The sequence below is a fragment of the Dermacentor albipictus genome, chromosome 6 (assembly GCF_038994185.2).
Source record: "Dermacentor albipictus isolate Rhodes 1998 colony chromosome 6, USDA_Dalb.pri_finalv2, whole genome shotgun sequence".
In the NCBI taxonomy this organism is placed as follows: domain Eukaryota; kingdom Metazoa; phylum Arthropoda; class Arachnida; order Ixodida; family Ixodidae; genus Dermacentor; species Dermacentor albipictus.
The window spans coordinates 46670786-46693026 of record NC_091826.1 but is presented as its reverse complement, the minus strand read 5'-3'; the positions used below and the strand labels follow the sequence as shown (position 1 = coordinate 46693026).

The window sequence follows — 22241 nt, the reverse complement described above, 5'->3', positions numbered from 1 at the left end:
CTCCAATGACGCCAATTCTCCGCAACACAAACCAGGAGTGGGCGCCGCGGCCACCAGGTGAGCGTCTGCATCGAAGCTTTCGCACTCGGCGGAACGCTCTAAGCAGAACGCGGGTGTTTTAGCAGCTCTCGAAGCCTGAGCTTCTCCAGAAATGTCTCCATGGAAAAACTCAGAACACCAATGAGGCGTTCAACAAGGTTGTATGGGAGCGCGCTCCGAAGAATATCTTTCTTGGCCTAAAGACGCTGAAAATAGCGACAATGGATGCTGTGCTAAGTTTTAATGACCGCAGCATTGCTCTAGCCGACATTTTGAGGTCATTCGGAGTTTCTCCAGGACGGTTCACAGTCCAGTGGTTGCGCGAAGTTAACCGGCGGCGACTGTACTTTGCAGGGAGGGCTGCACCACTGGTAACTAAGGAGGCCCGGAAAACAAGGCAGCTAGCACAGAAAAGAAGTGTTGACGATGGAGGGGACTACCAGGCTGGTGGCTAATGAAAAAATGCGCCAGAATTTTTTTCTACAGTCCTATATTGCAATGAAGCTCTTTCTTCCACTTCAAAGCCAATTATCTCAAAACACCAAATTTTGCTGCATTTGACCCTTTTTTTCAGAAACTACAAGCGCTAGGGTGATAACATTTTCCAGATATTGAGCAAACATTACAGAAAGTCTACTGAACCAGGATTTTAAATTTTCTTGTAGGGGATGTTTGTTTACAGGCTATTTACTGCAGATTTTGGCTTTAAAATTTGGTGGGTCCAGTAAAAAAATGAAAACAAAAAAATCTAATCTCCAAAAAGAAATAATCCTGGTTCAGTAACACTACCTAACATTGCTGATTACAATGCCACCAAGATTATAGTTCTAACCCCAGCAGATCACGAGAAAAAGGGTCACGAACATAGCCCAAAATGCATGGCTAGAATAGGACCTACCCTGTCCCCTAAAATATCTATCCAGCGGCCGTAGCTGGGTATAGGCAAGCCACAGAGCAGTACGTCGGGAAAAGGAGCATGTTTTTTTTTATATATATACCAGAACTTACACCGATTAGGTGCAAGCAACGGTTGAATGACAGGCCAGGGACCATGACATATCGAATATGAAGTTGCACAAGGTGCTGTCAGTTAAAGTGAACGCTCGAAGATGTATAGATGGACCAAAAGAGGAACACTAATGCAGATTAAGTTGATAAGTATTACAAGAAAAAATTCCTAGAATAAGTTCCTGGCACGAAAGAAAGATGAACATATAGAGGCAAGCAGACAAAGTTTACTCGACTGTGACATTTCTACAAGAAAAAAAAATATCTACCAGACATCTTCGAGCATTCCTCGTGCACAAAAGAACTTCCTCGCACCCGACCTTCTTCCACCAGACCTCGTCGAAATGAAGCGTGACTTCCTAATTCGCCATAACTCCAGTAACGGTAATGCAATGTGTCGCCTGGCCGCAGCACCAATCTACTATATATTACGCCACTTTTCCTTCTTGGTCACGGCCATCTCGGAATGCACATGCGACCACCCGCGTGGCTATTTTGGATATTCTAAAGCAGCCCCAATAATGTAGTGAAATGATGTGGAAAACACACCTTTTCGCTCAAAATTTGCGGTAGTCGTAGCAGCTTAGAGAAGTATAAAACAAACCCGCCGTGGTTGCTCAGTGGCTAGGGTGTTAGGCTGCTGAGCATGAGGTTGCAGGATCGAATGCGAAAACACCCGTGTACTTAGATTTAGGTGCACGTTAAAGAACCCTAGGTGGTCAAAATTTCCGGAGTCCCCCACTACGGCGTTCCTCATAATCAGAAAGTGGTTTTGGCACGTAAAACCCTATATATTAAAAAAGTATGAAACAATGTACCTTATGTACAAACACAGCACAGCTAGCGACGTTTCTACATCTTGGCTGCTAGGGGAAGCGCTTGAGCTACGTAAAGGGAATTGCACCAGGAATCACCTGTAAATGGTTCCTGCTACAGTGGTTCCTCACAGTGTGCGTGTATATACGCACACTGGGACAGCCGGGAACTTCTGTTTCTAGGCCATAAGAACAGCCTATGAGGATGGCAGACGGCACGCTCGTGATTTCGAAGACAGCGTAAAATCTCGCTGTGAATCCGTGCCCCGTGAGTCACGACAGACTGGCCGTCGCACTCGCCGCAGGTCGACCTGTCGGCGCTGGGCATCCGCGATCCGGTCGAAGAGGCCCATCGCCGTGAGCGCCAACGAACCTTCCGTGCCTGCCTCGTCATCGGCGCAGCTGTCGCGGTCGCTGTCACTGTCCTCCTGGGCGTCGCCTCGATGTTGGCCTGGCGTTACCGCGCTCAACCTTCCGCGCACAGTTCGGCATGCCCGACTGCGGCGTGCGCCGAGTACGCGGCCATCTTAACCAACGCCATCGACGAGAGGAACAGGCCGTGTGACAACTACTACCAACACATCTGCAGCATCGAGGTATGGGTTCTCCTCACCAGTATGTACGAAGCAACAAACTTTCGTAAGCATGGGGACGATCAGTGCGCGCTAATTGCACGGACATGCAGAGGCACAAGTAAAGAAATAGCGGGCGCAGTTTCGTTGCGATAGCAATTACACAGACACTCGGTGCGCATCCACGCCGTCGGCGTCCTCCGCGCTGTCGCCGTTGTCGTGCTGTCCGGTGAAGGTACACGGGGTGGTCACGCGCGGAGTGTTAGTCTTCAGAGACGCAAGGCGCGTTTGCATGCAAAAATGACGAAGCGAATCGAACGTACCGTCAACGCTACGATCAGTCGCCTCGACGGCAGAGGAAGGCCAACTTTCTGTCTTCCGCTGCTGGCACGCGTATATGTTCTGGCAAACGTGAAACGAACGTCATCTAATATTTCTTTTTCACTGGGCGCTCAATTAAGCCTACCGTTTTCCGTTGGTCTCACCTCGTGCGCCATCGATGTGCGACACCTGCGGTGCCAATGCAGTCCCTGCCTTGCCCGCGTTTTGTGACGCCTGGTAGCGGTGAGGGTGTTGTTCCTGCCGTCCAGCAGTGGCATCCATGTGTGCGACGTGGCGCCAACGTGTCGCACCCGTGTATAGTTAGAACAGCGTCTGATGAATTCAAGCGCAACACTACCTCGGTATGCAGCAGTCACTGCCTCGCCCTTCGGGTAATATTGAAAACTGCTCCCGTGTTCGTATTCACATAAATAATTAGTTAATAATAATTAATTAATTTACAATAGGGTATAATAGGCTAGGATGGCAGTAACCAGTACCTTCGAAACCATTACCTTCGAGTGAAGAGATTGTAGCATGGGCTAACGTAGTAACGTGCCCATAGGCTTACATTTCTTTCTTTTTCTTCTTTTTGCGGGCGACCCAAGCAAAAAATTTGCTTGGCTGCGTATGCCTTTTATTTGGTTACATTAAAGCGATTTTACAGCCAAGCTCTTTATGGCTAGTTCCCCCGGAATCGTTTCCGGGTGTGGACACAAAACTCCATACGTGGGCAGGTCCAGAAGATAGTGCAATACTGGGATGAGCCACGGCAGAGGTGACGCAGGCGTTAAGCACTCCCCACATGTAGGCGAGACCACGAAATTAAGGCAATGCCGGGCCGACCCGCGGCGGAGGTGACGCAGGCGTTAAGCACACCCCATACGTGGGCCGATACCGAAGATAGTGCAATGCTGGGCCTGCCCACGGCGAAGGCGCATTTCGCCATTAAGGAGCCCACATTTACACAGCTCCGCGTGTCATCGTTCTTCACAGAGTGGAAGGGCACTGAGTTTTTTTTTTTTCTTATCTCCTACGTTTGCAGATGAGCCGGCTCAAGAACGACATCAGCACGGTGTACCGTATCCGGCGCGACTCTTTTAATAATGTAACGACCAGGCTGCGGAATATGAGTGTGCCGGATCAGGGGCAGTCGCCGCTGCAGAAAGCGGCCGCCTATTTGCAGGTTTGCGAGAGCGTAATCCGCGGCAGCAACGTCCAGGAGGTGAGGGAGGCCCTCAAAAAAGGCGGCATCACGTGGCCAGACCACGTGGATCCTTCAGCCAGTCTCATCGACGGGATCTTCTACATGTCGGCGAAACTGCACACAACGGTCCTCATTCGCGTAGAGGTACGGCGGTATACGGAAACGTATACGGAATACTGTGATATTGAACGAACAGAGCTCAAGCTGAACATAACGAAAGATGGATTATGGAGAACACATCTTTAAGTCACTATTGCAGGTTTTCTATGAAACAGGCCTACATATTTATATTTCTGGTTCCGTACGGACGTTGTGCCGCGAGGCAACCCAAACGGGAAAACAAAAATGTTCTACAAAAAAAGTTGACTCGCCATCCCGGCCCTGCGAAAGCGAATGTCCCGCGACGCTGTGGAAAACCGCCTCCACAACTGCTGATGGGGGCATCTATAAATTCGATAGCATTATGTGGCCCATGAAGTGAAACACTGGGCGTTAACATCCGGTGGTGAGGTGACGTTTCACGTGATGACGTAACGTGATTACGTCATCACGACACACTGACATGACGACGTCACACCATAGGGGGCGTGATGAGCCTCACGTCAAACGTTACATTAGGTACAAATGGCATCGTCACGTGATGATATCGCCTGATGACTTCATCACACCATACGTGACGTCTCGCAATGACGTCATCGTCAAGAGATGGTGTCACCTGTTGACATCATGTGCTACCTCTTGGATGAGCCGCACACATTGCGCTTCGCGCTTCTTTGCACTGTCTGCGTTATAGGCCGAATTTTTTGTGCGAGCACGTGGCAAAGAAAAATCCCGACCAACTACAGGCTGAAAGCTTCGCTCTAAAATGTAAGCCCATCGCCCCTTACAATATCGGCTTAGCCAGGTCCAATCAGTTATATCGAGAGCGCTGATTCGGTGCTTGTCTACATCAGTTCCCGTGCACCTGACGATGCATGGCTACGCGATGGATAAAGAGACACGCGCAAATTGGCTTGCACGAAAAAATGAAAAAAGGTAAGCCTATAGGCCACTACAATGTTGGTTTTCTCAGGATGAATCTCTTCTCTGGAAAGTACCGGCTCGTTGCATACATCACTCCTACTGCTCGTGTCCCCGCTTATTCACGCGATGAATGAAGGAATTCGAGAAGCTTGGGTAACCCGGAAAAATGAAAATAAAATAAAAGAAAGGTAAGCCAACGGCTTGATACCATGATAGTCCAGCCCGGCACAATCACTTCTCTCGAAGGCACTGGTTTCCTGCTTATCATTTTCTGTGCCCATGCCGGCACCTATTTACGCAAAGAATAAATGCATACGTGCAGATTGGCTTGCACGGAAAGATTAAAACGCTATTGACATTAGAATAGTAGAATTTTGCGCCACTTGGTGATGCATATTTCACTATGGTGGGAATCAAGAGACGAGACCAAGGCAAGGCGAGATATTTACTGTGAGGTCTCAGCCCACCTTTTCGTTCGCTAGCTGCTTCTCCATTTTTTAGATAATCTTCGACTAATGCGGTTTGATGTCTTTGTCAAATGCGGTTTGACAGCTGACAAGAGGCGGAATTCATCACTGCGAATCACTGCAAGTAGCGGGGCACTAAAAACGTTCAGGTTTTTTACCTACGTTTACTGTCTTATCATTTAAGTCTTTCATCGCTGGTGATCTGCTTTTTGCTTTTACCACTTGTACAACAAAGCATGCAGCTGAACCAACCTTTTGACACAGATCACTGTCCTCATCCCAGGAGGAACTGATTTCCTACGCAACGCGTTATTTACACGTAGTTCACTCTCCCCCAATATATATGGGGGAGGAGGAGTAGGATATGACGATGCGTAGAGTAAGTTATAAAGGAAAGTGATAACCGCAAAAATATGGGGGGGGGCAGGGGGGGAGGGCTGTAGGCGAAGCCAAAATGGAAAACAGCGCCGCGAAACGCTAGCTGTCAAGAGAGAAGAATGCGAAAACGCTGTCCCCACCAGCGGTAACGTCACACAAGGATAACCGCACAGTGGAAGTTTGCGAATTACTACCCCACGACAGTAACGGAGGGGTATACTCGAAAGCAATTCGTTACTTCTCCGAACATAAATGAACCCTAAACAGATACCACAAGCGGAACAGACGGGCCTGGCAGTTGCAGTACCTCTGCAGATATTTTCTGCAAATATTCACACAATGCTCATCTTCACTAGCAATTCCTTTTCAGGACTGATGCGTTCATCTTCCCGCGTTTTTTTTCTCTCTTTTTTTGGTGAAGACAATATATGCGTGATGGGACGTAAGGCGGTGTTCTAGCTTATAAGCATCTTGCTAGCGTGTATGGTTCCTCAGCGTCTGCGGCCACTATGAAGCTCGGCGCTTCCTTGTTGCAGATGCTTGGAGAAGGTGGTATGGCCAATCCAAAGTTACAAAAAATCATCCTAGCAATAACGCGATAAGTGGCCGTTGATAAAAGAAACATTGCAATGTGCCGGTTCCAATCGTCGGCCAAGTTCAGGTGCAGCGCAAAGTCGAGGATATAACTACTGAGCTCCGGGGTTTGTCTGAAATATCCTCGATTCTGACGCATGGCGCGATCTCTGGTGTTCTGGTGCAGTTCCCGCCTAATTCAGGTTCTGAAAGCTGCAGCGTCTGTTACAGCTTGTCCCGTCGGTACAGTAACTGGTTACATGTAATTGATTACTGGAAAAAAAAAGAGAAAGAACTCATCAGCGCTTTCACTCTGCGAAGAAGGACGATCGAGCAGCGAAGCTGTGGTACTTTTTGCCTCAATCGACGCATCAGCGTGTGTCTGTATATTTGTACACATATATTACAAAGTTGCCTAGGCGACTATGACGCAACCACAACAAACAACGCCCACTCGTGTCAACAGTGTGCATAGGACGCAGGTGGCCGTTAAACTGATCCTCGATGAGAGCTACGATACAGGTTGACTGGAGCGCAGTCCAAAGGAGTGCACGAAATAATATATTTGTTTGTAATTAGCGATTGAGCATAATTCTTACATAATTAGCTGAATTAAACTTGCAAGGGCTTGAGTTTTATTCTAGCATACAAAGACGGGGCTGTCGCTTTCCTTCCCGTAGAAGTCCGTGTATTGATGGCAAAACGCGAATTGCACAATATTTACAACTTCACTGTGAACTAGGCGATTAGCAAAAGCAGATGAAACTCCTGCGCATTGTTAGAGTCTTCTTAGCGGCTAATTTTCATATAATTTGTTTCGCGATAGTATCCATAAAACAAGAGTTACAGCCATTTCTTACAACCATACTCCCTGCGTAGTCGGACATGTATTGCAAGCAGACCGGAACTCTCCAGCGTTTACAACTTCACTGTGAACTAACTTCTTTATGACAAATAAATGAAACAGCGTAATGATAGATTCGTCTGAGCGGCCAATATCAGTGAAATTTTTTCGAGATACTTAGATTAGATTGAGAGCCAGAAAGCATTCGCGAGGAACTGGAGACGAATTTTTTTTTTTTTTTTGTTTCGACGCGATCGTTGTAGGCGGACATCGACCAACACCACATTGTAGCTACATACAGCTTCGCTGTTAAATTTATACGGCAACCGCGAGCGTTATCGATTAAACGAAGTATTCGTTAATTTGCAAAATTAGCGAGAAATGTAATGGATTACAATTAATTGTTTAATGTAATTCCTCACGTAGAAGTCTGCCTTAAAGGCTTGAAAAGAAAAGCGCACTATCGTAATTTTGCAAGTCTTCTATTGGCTAATTGAGCCTAAATTATCATATTTCCTATTATTCTAAATTCGCCTAAATTATTATCGCTATTCATCGTCGCTTCAACATTTCTCGCCGATGGTGTCACGTGCAGGTGAGTGTCAGCAACAACGCCAGAGAGTCGCCCGCTGTCACCTTCAGCTTGGACAAGGAGTTCATAACCACACTTGAGATGCTGAAGCGGCACAGGATGACGAAGCGAATCCTGGGCCACTTCAAGCTGACGTACGCCACCTTTGCGTCTACACCGGAGCTGGCCAAGGACAAGGGGCGCTCCGATCAGCTCTTCAAAGACCTCATGGAAATGAGCAGCAAATTTGGGGCCTCCACGTCCTACGAGAACACCATGGCCGACAGGTATGGTGAACATTGCACCCCCCTTCTGAAAGCTTCAAAGCCAAGCTGGCATCGCACACAGCGTAAATGTTGAATAGGGGAAACTACGCATGGGTGAATCTCTTGCGTGTAACAATGATAATCGGTGGTTTAACAAGGATAATCAGTGATAAGCGCCCCGTGGATCAGTGAGAATTCTTCAGCAATTTTGCCGTGTAACGGTGCACATGACTCATAATTAGCGGGCTTGACTGCGCGTGGAAGCATTCTGCACCCACAGTCACAGGCTTACCCATGTGATGAGAGTAGAATATTTCCAGGCGTTGGATGGAAGTCGATTGATGCTATACGCGGGTAATCAAAGATTGTTAAGAGAGCTCGGCATGTTTTGTGCAATGAAGAAAGCGGCTCCACGCCCATGAACTGAAGTATATACGCACTTCGACGCACGGGCATTGGTTGACCATTCCCGGACTATCTATAGTTTCGTAATCACTACGTGGCCCCGAAGTATTATGTATTATGCACGGACCCAAGGTAACCTTTCCATGCAAATGAGGGGGGGGGTATCTTTACTAGTACAAATAGGCATAACGTCCACCATTCGCCATAAAGACGCGTAAACCCGCCAAAGAGAAATGAAATAAGTCGCATCTCACAGTTAGGCCTGCGAGATACAACTATCCTTTAATTGCCAAACAAGGAACCACATCAAATGGACTCGCGCAGGAAAGAAGGGCAGGCAGAACGCTGCCAAGAACAAGTAAACAAGCGAAAATGTAAAATGAAAAATTTCAGTAGTAGAATACAACTTAAAAAAAACATTAGTTAGCAACCGAGGCACAGGGACCGCGCGGGGTTGTGTTACTCTACCAGTCAATCACAGAAGCAAACAAAATCATCGTTATACGGCCTTTTCAAAATGGCGTCATACTCTTGAAAAATTCGGAGTGTCCACTGTTCTTGAAGTGTCTTTTCATCGGCCGAAGCACTGAGCCGTACAACAGACATGTACGAGGTGCATGGAGTCTGAGCATTGCACTCTTGAAAAGTATATGGTACAGTTCATTTACCTGCTTAGCCCGTTTTACTCATGAAACTTCACTGCCAGTTGAAGGGCAAATTGACGATATATATTTGTAGCGAAGCAACCATTCTACTTCAGTTCAATAACAAATTAGGCTTTCGCCATGCCGCTATAATAAGCGAAAGAAAACGTACAAAATTACGTGGTAATCATTTTTGTTCTGCGGTTACCGCCTTATTTGGGTAACAAGGAAATTTGAAGTACGAATTATTTGCAGGCTCGCGGAGGAACAGTGATTGGTGGTTATGAGAGCATGGACAGGGCTTCAAAGCAGACTTAAATTGTGTCCGACTATAGTAGCGTTTATTGAAGTAGCTCTGGATGAATAATAGAGAAACATATATTTGCCGAACAATCCCAGTTCTTTTCGATCCTTCGTTTACTATTCTCTCAAGCGCCAAAACTTGCGTATTGTTATTTGGAAAGTTGAGTAACGATACGTGGCCGCCAGTCCCGCGCAACCGCATAGCGCGCAGGATGCTGTGGTTCTAGACGCGCTGCGCCCACCGCGAGAAGTTACAAAAACACGCACATAACCACAGCAAAGAAGTGGCTATACGTCAGGTGGTTCGACTCATAATTGTAGATGCGTCACTCAAAACACACGGAATTGTTCTGCACTTCCGGCGGTGTTTTGCCTACTTGCTTTTTAAGTAAAAAGATGTTGATCCATAAATATTCTCAAGAATAATGGTTAAATTTGTTAATTTTCACTTTTCCTTCCTGTTTGGCTGTTGCCTTGGCTCTCTCTATAAGTAGATGACTTATTTTCTCAACACCTTGCGACTCTTGTTTCCAATTACTAATTTTGCGCGAAACGTGCTGTACAATTGGGAAAAACCAGACGAGTTGACAGGTGAAAGGCATATTGCCTATGGGTTTAAGAGTTATTTCAGGGTTTTATTATGGACGCTGTTTCGCATAAATTTGCGCGTATATAACCCATATCGCGTGTATATGGTTCCGGAGATCTGCCAGTTGAAGCTAGCGAGTGTACAAGGCATATCGACTTGGAACGAATTGTGAGGATGGCACCGGATTCGAGATATGCCCTGTCAAACTTGCGGTAAAAATGCACAGTTGCACTTTTTCGAGAAAACGCTGTTTTGTGCATTTTAGCGCAAGAGTAAATAGAACCCCAATCCATTTTATCGGACGGTTGGAAGTATAATATCTCGAAACTGGTTTAATCCTGAGACTTCTTTCCAAGTGGGCACGCCTTGTGACCTCACTGGCTAGCAAACATAAATGCGCAGCGTAATGTAATTAAATAAAAAAGTTCATTACTCGAATTACTCAAATTATTCAAATAAGCATCTTGAACTCTCGTAAAATTAATGACTTCCTCCTCGAGTAATCTAGCTCAAGGGTTAGATTCGTGCTATCCGCCAAAGGCAATTTTCGAAAAATTCTAAAAAGACACTGAAGACTGCTTACGCGTGAGAACGCGAGAGCGGTGTACCGCTTGCAGACCTCGAAACATCATGAACGCGCTCATTATATAGGCTCCTAACGTGGCGCCCCCTTTTCCCTGTAAGTTGCGCTGTCACGTGTTCAATGCTCCTGTGCGCACCTTTAGTCAGCCAGATGTTTAGACGTGACGTGTGCGATGACGCATGCATTAGGGGAACCTTTGATTGGCCAGAACCGCGAAGCCGAAAAGAAGGACAGCCGTGGCCTCGACGAAACGTACTCGTCTTGCACCGTGGAGACCAGGGTTCGATTCCCAACCAGATCAAAACGAAGCAAATTCTCTCTTCAAAGACAATATTTTACTTTTTTGCAAGAACCTCAGGATACATTCGACGTCAATCCTAGCACTTTCTGACATGTTTTTACACAGTGCGTAGTCGGCCATTTTCGGTACCATTTTTTTCCGTCACGCCCACTACGAAGGATTTTCGCCTAATGGGGCGCATGATGCTTTCACTCCAAAACATTGTGCAGCTAAACAAAGAACACCTGCTATATACTCTTTTCATATAGGTACTCTAAATAATGCGAGAACTTGGGCTTAGTAATATTGATTTAGCCCCTAATTGACCAATGCGCATCAAGATTACTCTGCATACTATATTCCTTGCATTCAGCCCGTTTTCAGGAAGTAAAAACGTCATGAGACATCTAGCTTTTTTTTAGAAAACCATGAAAGCTAGCATGTGTATCGTTCTCGAGCGTACCTAGTAGCCCTCTTTGACAGCCTCGCTGGTCAAAGAAAAAAAAAACACTAAAAAGGAAGCACGTGACATGGTCGCAGCATGCCCCTCGAGCTTCACCCACGCAACATCCCAACGGTGGCGCCGTCTACCGACTACGACACCTGGAACGCCGCGCTGCGCCGCCACTTCAACCAGTCTTTCGACAACATCCCGTCAGTGACCCTCAAACGCCCCAAATACTTCAGGGCGGTGTTCATGCTGCACGCCGCATTCGGGGATACCAAGACTTTGGACTTTTTCGGCTGGCTCTCCTTACAGTCGCTGATACACTTCACGAGCCCGAAGCTGCTCTCCAGTTACTACTACTCTTCCGAGGAGCAGGTAAGGAGTCGTGCTTTCCACACGCAATGACGTTGCGGAATTTCATCCCTGAGAACACATGCAAGATTCGGAAATTATTTCGTGCCAAACAAAAAACGTTGCATGGCATTCCGTAGCTGTGTTGTCTGGGTCACCAGTGTTTCGATGTCGGATTTAATCTCTGCTTTATTGAGCACTTATCGAGCACAAGCACTTATACGGGCACTCGAGGCACACTCGCGCCGTCGCCGTCGCCGTGATGTCCCGGTGTGGATGGTGCAAGTCGCCGCGTTTACGCGAGGCTCGAGCGCGGAGTTTTGCGAGGTCTCCTGAGACGCGAGGGCCGCGCAGTGTGTTTGTCTGCAAAACAATACCGCATTCACTAGAGGCGCTTTTTTCGCGCTTTGAACCATCGAACTCATGGCTGAGTGGTAGCATCTCCGTCTCACACTCCGGAGACCCTGATTCCATTCCCACCCAGCCCTTCTTCCAGGTTGTTTTATGCGAAGCATATTACTAGAGCTCAACCCAGCTGCTCAGGCGGGGCGGTGTCGCCTTCAATACCACGTGACACCGTGACATCACGACAGAGGAGAAATGAGGCTCCAACTCGCGCCGTCGCTCGCGGCGTCGTCTTCAAGGCTGACCACGTGACACCGTGATGTCACGACAGAGGAGAAACGGGGCTCCAACTCGCGCCATCGCTCGCGGCGTCGCGGCTGTATATAAGCAGCTGCGCTTGCCTCTGCTAGACACTCACGAGGTGAGATGCCTCCTGGAGACAGAGCTCCTCGTTGGAATGAGAAGCGAAGTTTGCGGCATGCTACAGAGACTCTTTCTAGGTGGCTTTGCTACGGCGCAGCGACTACGCGCCCCGCATCGGACGCGGTGAGCGTCGAGCAACGCAGCGTTCGGTGCGACAACGAAATGTGCGCCTGAGCAAGCGCCGCACGCATGAGCCGACGCCGACGACACCGGCTTTTCTGCGACAAGAGCTCCTTATCGCTGTCGCGTTAAAACAAAGGCTAGTATGCTTCGCATCGTGGGCTTAACCTTAGCTAAGCCACAGCCAGTTTTTTATTTATGTATCGCCTTACGGGATTTTTTGCTCACGGCCAACACCGCCAACAACAGCTTTTCTGCGACACGAGCTCCTTAACGCCATCGCGTTAAAACGACGCACCCTAGTCACGGGCACGCGATCACGGTTTCGCTCAATAAGCTTGCCGCGGAGCTGCAGACCGGCGTTCTCCATTGCTCTACTGGCGGGAGCGTTTGCGAGTACAGCCACTTAGAGTTCCTGCTGTGCGGCGCTGCGCTTACAACACTGTGCATCATATACAGTTGTCTGACCGGAACGACTTCAAGCAGCAAACGCTGACGGTTGTTCTCTTTTCTCGTCTCGCAAACTGTTGAGGCGCGACGCCGGCAATGGCTCTGGGGTCGCTCTTCTCCAGCCACCGTTGTGAGGCACCTCATCTTCAAGCGTGTTCGTTCTTGTTCAGGCGCCTAATGTCCACGTGGTTGCTTTCGTGCTATCGCGCTAACGGATTTTGTGCGGATCAGAACCGTGAACGTCATTGGAGGGAAAGCGAGATGAATTGGCGCTACAAGAAATGCCGCGGAGCAGCACCGCCGTCTTGCAGCGACCGCGATCCAATCAAAACAGAAAACGCAGTGACTAGACAAGTATGAACGGGCGTCTGCAGCCGGCGTGAACAGTACGGCCGTGGTAAATGCGGCGGCGGAGACTGCCGCCTTGCGCTAAAAGTGGCGTCAGAGTAGACTTGCTGAGCGGGTGTGCGTCCGTGAGTATGCGTCCGAATTTGCTTTTACGTCATGCATCTGTAACCCTGCCGTACTGCTGCTACCCATTGACAGTGATTGCACAATGAAGTTCTCGAATGAATCTGACGCCTTGTGCAGACGTGCCCATGTTTTTCCGATAAGTACAGTTAAAACTCGATCTAACGAAACACGATTTTACGAAGTTCCCGATCTGACGATGAAATTCCCGTAACGCGGCAGTTGCCCATAGGGTTGAACGTTGTCATCAACTCGAATTAACGTATCTAACTTGGCCTAAGTCGATTTAACGAAGCTTTTTACTGTAATAGATGAGCAATAAAGAACGGCGATTTCTTTCGAATTTTGACGCATACGGGTTTTTTCTCGAACGTGGGCTTTAAAGCTAACGCGTTGGAACATCTAGGCGCCCTAGTCGCGGCCCTAGCTTTATTTTGATGAGACTGCATGCCACGCCCATGTGCGGAAATGCGGACTCAACACCGCCTCGGTAGAGGCGGTGGTGGTTGCTTTCGTTATGTCATGGTCTACGCCACAGGTCGCCCCATTAGGGGCAACTACGATGCAGCGATAGCCTTTTGGCGTGTAGCTACGTTACAATTTAAGATTTCGAAGCGCCGAAAAATGCTTTCCTCGAGTGTACAAACTTCCCGATTTAACGAAATAAATCGAGCGTGGTCATCACTTCATTAGATCGAGTTTCGACTGTACTCCGTCGAACTATAGCGTAGTCGCCAAGGGTGGATGCGAGGCGCCACCGCTTCTATGGCAAAACTGTCTGCGTGGTGACCTCGCGACGTAAGCCCGTAGCACGTACACGTCCTGTAAGTAGCGATGCTATATGCGTCACTCTAATGATAATGATGAAAGATTAACTAGGCCAAAGCAGACATTGGCAGAATCCGTCACGTGACGGCGAGCTTGCGCTTGAAATTCAGGGCGGCGTCAGCACGAGTTCATTATATTTGCATGCTTTCTGCTTTGCGGAGCCTTTTCTCGTCATGGTAAGGGGTATTTTTTCTCGGGACTTCTTCTCACTTTGCTGTAGGGTAATATTCTGCTGCCCGTGGAATAATTTCCGGTTTACGCCCCTTCAACTACTCTGGAAAATAATGCAAGGCGAAGTGGAAAAAAACGTGACGGGAGGTTTTACTCGGTGTCCGAGATGTGTGCGATTTGTTAAATGTTCTCGCTGGCTAGGCGGAATTTTTTTCGGTTCGCTAAACAATCATTACCCGCCAGTGAACGTTGTTGGAGGACGCTGGTTAACGCTGACGGCTGGAGTGCCTCACTTTTTTTTTTGCGCGTAAGTTTCTTTTTTCTCTTTCGTTCACAGAGAAGCAGTACGTTCCGTCTGCATTGGGTAAACAAGCAATCGAGTGGTATTGTCGACTTGTCATTTCCTTTCCTGCAATTAACTACAGGGTTCAGACCATCATAACACCAGATGGAATAGTGGCGAATGTCCCCGCACCCCTAAAATTTAAGTTGCCGCAACAGTTGTTTCACCGAACCAGTTTCGACTGCCAACCAGGGGCTGTATCCATCATCACGTCATGAAACAGTGCCTCACTCTGTTCCTGTACTCGCTACAACGGGCGCGCGCGAAGGCATTAAGACAACCGCGCATCCCAATTATTTCTGCGCATTAACACATTCTGCTGGGTCATGACGTCGGAGTTATTTTCGAAACGCCAGGCTTGGCGCTTCGAGATCAAATCTAGTAATACCAGTCTAAAATATCTCACGTCTTGCCCAAAGTTCGAGCTTGCTAAGTGTCCGTCCTTAGACGTACGAGAAGAGCGTGTTAAATGTACTTTACGACTACGGCACGCGAGTTGGCAAGAAGTAATGAGCGAATAAACTTCGTCGCGACAAAGCTACATTCCACAAAAAAGTTGAGGGAAGCGCTGGTGCCTACGCTGTGGCAGAATCGCGTAAATAAATTGTTCTCACGAAGCAGCTATATAACCGAATTTCATTGTCATTTCCAGTAGTAGGACCTGGCAGACAGAAAGCAGTATTACGCTTATACGCTTGTATGCAACATGACGCAGCATATTCACACTTTCACACATTTCCAGAGCAGCTATGTTGCCGGCTTTCGTTATCACTTCCAAAAGTAGGAACTGGCTGAAAAGAAACAGCATTGCTCTAATAACGCCTGTGTGCAACCTGACGCAGCGTATTCACATTTAAACGCGTTCGCAAAGCACGCTCGGCTGGGTCAATGGCCCCGAAAAATACAAACCTTAGCGAGTTAGCGGCACCTGTCGTTACAGTAAAGTCGAGCGCTCCGCAACTCGCAGGCCTTCACCGCGCACCGAAGCCACTGCCTTGCACAAACGCACGCGGCTTTCCGCTCCGCCCTCAACGCCCACATCTGGATGGTCGTGCCCAAGGCGACTCTACAGGACGTGCGCGAAACGGCGAACGACGTCTGGCGAGCCTTCGCGGAGCTGCTGGGCGAGGAAAACCGGACGCTGGTGGGCAGCAGCAAGCCGCCGCCCAAGGACCCGTACCAGGAGGCCCTCTTCTTGTACCGGTCGATGTCCAAGCCCGAGAAGGTGGGCGTTTTTATTTTTTGCAGTGATTTATTTTAGAATGTCGTCAGTGCGAATGCGCATTACCGATGGCACACGGACAAAAGAAAGCGCGAACGAAACAAGTGCAGTGAAACCTCGTTATAACGAAAAGAGATGTCAGGAAATAACGAATATAACGAAGTAACGATGAACCACAATACAGACGCATAGTGCAGTACGTGCGATATCGATATCAATAACGAAGTAACGCTACATTACGTTTCAATATTGTTGTAAGGAGGTTTTATTGTATAGCGTGTGCACAGCGAAACAGCTTACACAACCATACGCAATCTGAGTACAATTTTTGTGTTTTACGTGCCAAAACCACGACTTGTTTATGAGGCATTCCACCTCTGGCGAACTACGGACTATCCTATTTTTGACCACTTGCCGATCTTTAACGTGCTCCCACTTCATGGAACACGGGTAGTTCTTGCACTTCGCCCCCATCGAAATGCCGACTCCGCGGCGGGGATTCGATCCTATGGTCTTGCGCGCTTAGCAGCGCAACGAAATAGAGGCTAATCCAACACCGTGGATAACACGAAACCTCAATACAACGTTGAAATCATACAACACATACAAAGTCATATATAATCAGTAGAAAAAATATTTCAAAAACGATGCCACTAGCTAGCTGTGGAAGGTGGTTCCGTGATATGCATGTGCTTTTGAGGCAGAAAACGTGGGAGTCCGTAACATTCTTCCGGGGACGAAAGAAGCTCTCCATTAAATGTTTTATTGCGCATGGCCTGTGATGCACAATTAAAGCACTAGTTGACAATTAGCGTAATTGATACGCTGTTTTATTCCAGATGCTGACGCCGGCCGTATCTAGTTTCCTTTATTCGATGCGCCTTTATGAGTCGGTTCATTACACTTCCCCCAGCGTTACATACCACATTGACGCAGGGCAAACTCTATTTGTTCTCTTGCCAAACTCAAGTACACTTTCGTTTGCTCTCCTTTTATCATCCTGTATTGGCTATTCAAGGCGACCAGGTTGTTCTTGTGATAAACAATTCCCGCTTCTTTCGGGCTGTTGATGTTGAGTTCATCTGTCAATTACACATTGCATCGCGTTACTGGCCCATTAAACTTCCGCATTTTATTATACCGCGCTTAGCAGTGAACTGCTTAAGCAACGAAGTCCACGTCTTAATCAAAAATGAATCATTGACAGCGGCCTAAAGTTCGAAGGCGGGGCTCATAATATTCACGGGAGAGATCTTCCAGCGGAGATTTCCGTTAGGCGATACATATCGGCACTGCTCTGCCGTACAGTCAACAAAAATATTGAAGATTTCTACCTTAAGTACTGGCGAGTTGCTGCTCATAGGAGTTGGCGGCAATCCTCAGAAGACTCTTCTTATAGGGTGCTCGAAGAAGTGCCAAGCACCCATTACCACACTTATGCGTGTGAAAATTTTTGGTTCTGACATTATGTTCTCGCCCACACCTCTATTATGAGATGCTACGAGCTAAATGAGTAATAGCTAGGCGTAACAGAGGGTGTGGAGTGAAACTTTAATACCCTCTGGGGTGTAATTGTAAACTCGGCGTGGAAATAGGCGAACCTTATCTGCTTTCGCTTGTGAATTTGCGTTATACAGGTTAGTGGCAAATATTACGAATAGCAGAACAAGCACGAGGCAAATTGAAATGCTCAATTTGTCCTTTTCTCGTCGAATCTAAGCACCTTCGCTATTCTCGGAGCAACGTGTACGGACGAGAAGAACTTCAGTTTGGCCTAGTTGGTGTTTACTGCATATCATATTGATGGCAAATAATGATGGGAACAGTGGAAGAGAACACAAAAATACGACATGGGCGGTAACTTTCAACTGTCTTATTCACGGCAACCCATGGGCATATATAGACAAATAGAACATGCGCAGAACGCAGCTCCCAAGAACATTGATCAGCCCAGCGGGGCAACCGATTATCAAAAAAATCTATCTCCGATCGAAACAACCTAATGGAAGCGTCACTAACACAGTCTTGGTCTATCTTCTTTATGTGATATGCCTGCATCAGTTCGCGTGCAGTCTGGTCCTGGCTTCTCCCCGGAATCTTTATTTTTCTTTATTTGCGGTCACTATCATATGCGGAGAATGGACGGGATGTGAAAGAAAGGAAAGGTAAAGCGAAGACACGTCCCGTCTTTTCTCGCTCCACCGAGAGTGAGGTGGCTCAATCTCACACAGCGTTTAGTACCACCCTCTAACAGAGCCTTGCACAGTTCGGGGCACACTACGCCCCCCCGCCGTACTCGCCGCCTGTCTTGCGTGCCTACATATAGTATGACGCTGCGCGCGCAGCATACGGCCGTAATGATAACAGCATTTGTGTTACCAACACGACACGGCGTTTTGTGCAGGAACGTATAGCGAACGCAGAATTTTCCTGAAAGAAAGAGCAAACCAGGCACATTACGATAACTATTTGGGGACAAGATGCACTCTAAAAGGTGGCAAATTTTCTACGCCCTTAAAAAGATTCCTCCCTTTGGCGCTTATCTTGTGCCACAAGAATAATCGTGATCTATCTTTCCCGTACTTCCTTTCTTTAACACTGCGTTCCCGGTACTTTCAAGTCACGAAAAGCATGCGCATTTTTAGCGTGACGTATAGCATTCCGGAAAGAAAAGTAGCGAGCGCAGCGTTTTCAAAAACGAAAGCGCAAGCAATTGAGGCAGACGACGATTATTGTTGTAGGACAAATATGCACCTCAAAAGGTGAAACTGTTTCAAGAGCGCAGAGTGCGCTCCCTCTAGCCAACTAGCGTCTTCCACGTTCTCGACGACAGGTCAACGCCTTCTACGCATCCGTGCCCCCTATGAAAATGAAGCCGCTCTACAACTACGTGGCCGTCAAAGGCGCCATGCGTGGTCTCATGCGGGACCCGGAGTTCCGGTTCATGAACCAGGAGTGGAAGATCGAGGACTCCAGCACCCTGCGGGGGTACAGCCTGGTGCCGCCCGAGCTGGAGTTCCCGTGGCTGGGACCGGGAAGGCCTTACGCCCTCGCCCTGGCCGGACTGGGCGTCCGAATGGCGGCCACGCTCTACTTCCAATCGGTGGCGAGGCTGGCGAACGCCTCAGAGACTACAGCCGCCAATTTCAGGCAAGTAAAAAAAAAATGGCTGTGGCTTAGCTAAGGTTAAGCCCAGAATGCGAAGCATACTAGCCTTTATTTTAACGCGACAGCGTTAAGGAGCTCGCTTCGCAGAAAAGCCGGTGTCGTCGGTGTCCGTGTCTGCGGCGTTGCACTTCATGAATAAATCGTTGTCGCGCCGAACGCTGTGTTGCTCGACGCTCACCGCGTCCGATGCGGGGGCGACGCAGCGAGCGACGGCGGGAGTTCGAGCCCCGTTTCTCCTCTATCGTGACGTCACGGTGTCACGTGGTATCGAAGGCAACACCGCCGCGCCTGAGGAACTGGGTTGAGCTCTAGTAATATGCTTCGCATAAAAAGCGATGGAAATCATTTCAGTGTCCATTTATGCGGTTCATTGATTCCCCGTCGTACAGCTGGGAAGCGTTTAGCACTTCTGTGGCTGATGCCAACAGATAACGAAGCTACGGAAAAGCGCAGAAGAAAGGAAGTATTCGATATTTGAAGCATTCCAATAACAAAGAACAAATCGCAGATGATTAGGTTTAAGTACGTGACAAGGAAAATGAGAGTGAAAAAGAAAAGGCAACTTTCCAGTATGGAGGAGCAGGGTCCATGACCCCTCCTTGCGACGTGTGGCGCTGTCGTCGCATGCGATGCAGCTAAGATAGAGCTACCACGTGACGCCGTGAGATAACCCTATCGGATCAATGCTTCGTGGTTTGCATGTGCTCTGAAATTGTTAGACACGCTTAGTGTGAAGAATGTTTATATTAAACTTGAAAATGTGCACAGCTATGCAGGATCAGTGTATTGCTTCATGCCAGACTTTGGGAGTGCCGGCGAGAGATCTGACGATATTGTGTTGTTCGGAATTATAGGCTTGGATATGTAGGATGGTGTCTATCTTATCTTTTTTTCTCTTTAGTCTGTTAAACGTTCGACTAATACTGGAGTATTGTAGTATGCTTGCGTCCATTAACGAGCTCAATAATGTGGCGATGTTGTAAAATGTACATCGAAATGCAATGACACTTGCATTAAAAACATGATCATTACACTTCTCGGTCTCAACTGCAGAAGGGAGATAAATTACCCACCATTAGCAATTGCTGTGTGCGAAGTTATTACGCCTTAAGTTTTTCTGCCAGCACAAAAATGATCAATTTAAAACTGATCCTGACAAATACGCTCACAATTTTTAGAGTAACGAGACATGAGCGCATTGAACACTTATTCAAGTACAGATTTCTAAGCTAAGACAAACTTTTCTGACAGAAAGTCAGAAAACGGAATATGTTTCCACATGAGCTTGTGAACTGTAGGTCTAATAACGTCTTGTCAAAAACGAAACGAAACGAAGGTCTATCTGAGAATGTTGACCAAGTAGAATAGAGCTGAAGGCAGCAATGGTTCCTTTTCTTAGCGCTAATAATTTTTCCGTACAGACGTCTATTGTATCCCTTCTACTGCTTATATATATGCGCTTCTTTCTTTTTCTAATTTTGACGGCTGATGGCGTGTCTTCTCACCCATTTTGGGCCCCCTCTGTAATTCCGAATTCTGGCCGAAAATGGCCCAATTTCGTCGAAAGACCCCAGTTGTCAACACATTTTACGTCCTCCGTCAGAATAAACTCGCTCCAGTTTGCGCTGCCCCGAGGGATTACCTGCGGCGCCATCGACCAGAAGCTCCGCAAAACACTGCAAAGGAATGCTGCAAAAATGAAACAGTACTAATGACAAGCTCAGCTCCTCCGTCCATGGAACGAAAGGGGCTAGTATTCACTAGGGTACGAACCCATCTTCCGAATCTTGCAATAGTCTCCGACTGAGGCTACAGCAGCAGCTGTAGAAGTGCGTAAATGATTATATAGGGGCGGGGGGGGGGGGGGCAATGCTCAAGACAGTGCTCGCGAACAAAAGAAATGTTCCGCAAATGCGGCCGCAGATGTCTGGCGCCCTCTGCCAAAGACGAAGACGGTGTCGGCGCGGACATTCCGGCCGCAGCCGCTGCTCTGCGCGTGGTCTGGAGAACCTGGGAGGCGGCGAGAAGGGCGAACGCGACCCCGGCGATCAACCTCGGACCCGTGCCCAGCGACGCCGCCGTGTTCGCCTTCCACTGCTGGTTCTCGTGCGGACTGCGACCCTACCACGAAATGATTTGCAACTTGCCCCTGATGCACTCTAGCGACTTCGCGCGCGTCTATGGTTGCAAGGAAGGTTCGAGGATGAACCCGAAAACCAAGTGCGCGATCAGGGTGTAGGGCTTCGCGCGCGTGAACCTCTTCTATAGGGTTTACGCGCAGAGGATGCATCCCAGCACACTGTAATAAATGTGTGCTTTATCGCGGATTTCGCTTTTTTTTTCTGCGTCTGTCAATCTGTCCCTCCATCTCTCCGTCAGTCAGGTCGGGCCACGTCAGGTCCGGTCAAGCCAAGCCAAGTCCTGTCCTGTCTGTCGGTATAGTGATCATAAGTTTACACATCAGGCTGATGAGCAAAAGAGATCGTGGGTTCAAACTCCGGCCACAAGGACCAGATTCTGGTGGGGTTGCAGAATGCAAAATGCTTGAGGCCCGCAACCTGTGTACAGTGTTCTCGATTGTAGCAAGATATTCTGGTTGTAGCTGCAGACGTTCAGATGCGAACCTCTCACAAGGAACGCGAACTTGTACGACCAACTGCAAGGTGTCACAACGTTCCTGACACATGAGAGCGCGTCATAGAGCTCCGCAACTTTTTTGATTTATTTGTAGTGTTGCACAAAAACCCTACCGCAACCGCTGGTCGTATATGAACAACTGCAGGTAGTTTGCTTTCATCGGGCATTATGGTACCTAATCCCACGTGGTCAACGTTACGTATCATCATCAGCCTGGTTACGCCCACTGCAGGGGAAAGGCCTCTCCCCTATTTCTCCAACAACCCCGGTCATGTACTAATTGTGGCCATGCCGTACCTGCAAACTTCTTAATGTCATCCGCCCACCTAACTTTCTGTCGTCCCCTGCTACGCTTCCCTTCCCTTGGAATCCAGTC

The 22241-nt window shown here is 48.1% G+C and overlaps 1 protein-coding gene across 2 annotated transcripts in view; it reads left to right on the top strand.

Annotated features, from left to right (window-relative positions):
- Positions 1-21555, top strand: part of LOC139061033 (uncharacterized) — a 58385-nt gene extending 36830 nt beyond the window's left edge. The window contains exons 3-8 of one of the 2 annotated variants that reach the window (XM_070540464.1): positions 2168-2458; positions 7843-8105; positions 11429-11711; positions 15806-16063; positions 18894-19210; positions 21152-21555. In XM_070540464.1, coding sequence (XP_070396565.1) covers positions 2168-2458; positions 7843-8105; positions 11429-11711; positions 15806-16063; positions 18894-19210; positions 21152-21467 — 1728 coding nt within the window. In that variant the 3' untranslated portion in view covers positions 21468-21555. The remainder of the gene's footprint in view (positions 1-2167; positions 2459-7842; positions 8106-11428; positions 11712-15805; positions 16064-18893; positions 19211-21151) is intronic. The other variant, XM_070540465.1, reaches the window with a different exon arrangement.
- The last annotated feature ends 686 nt before the right edge of the window (positions 21556-22241 follow it).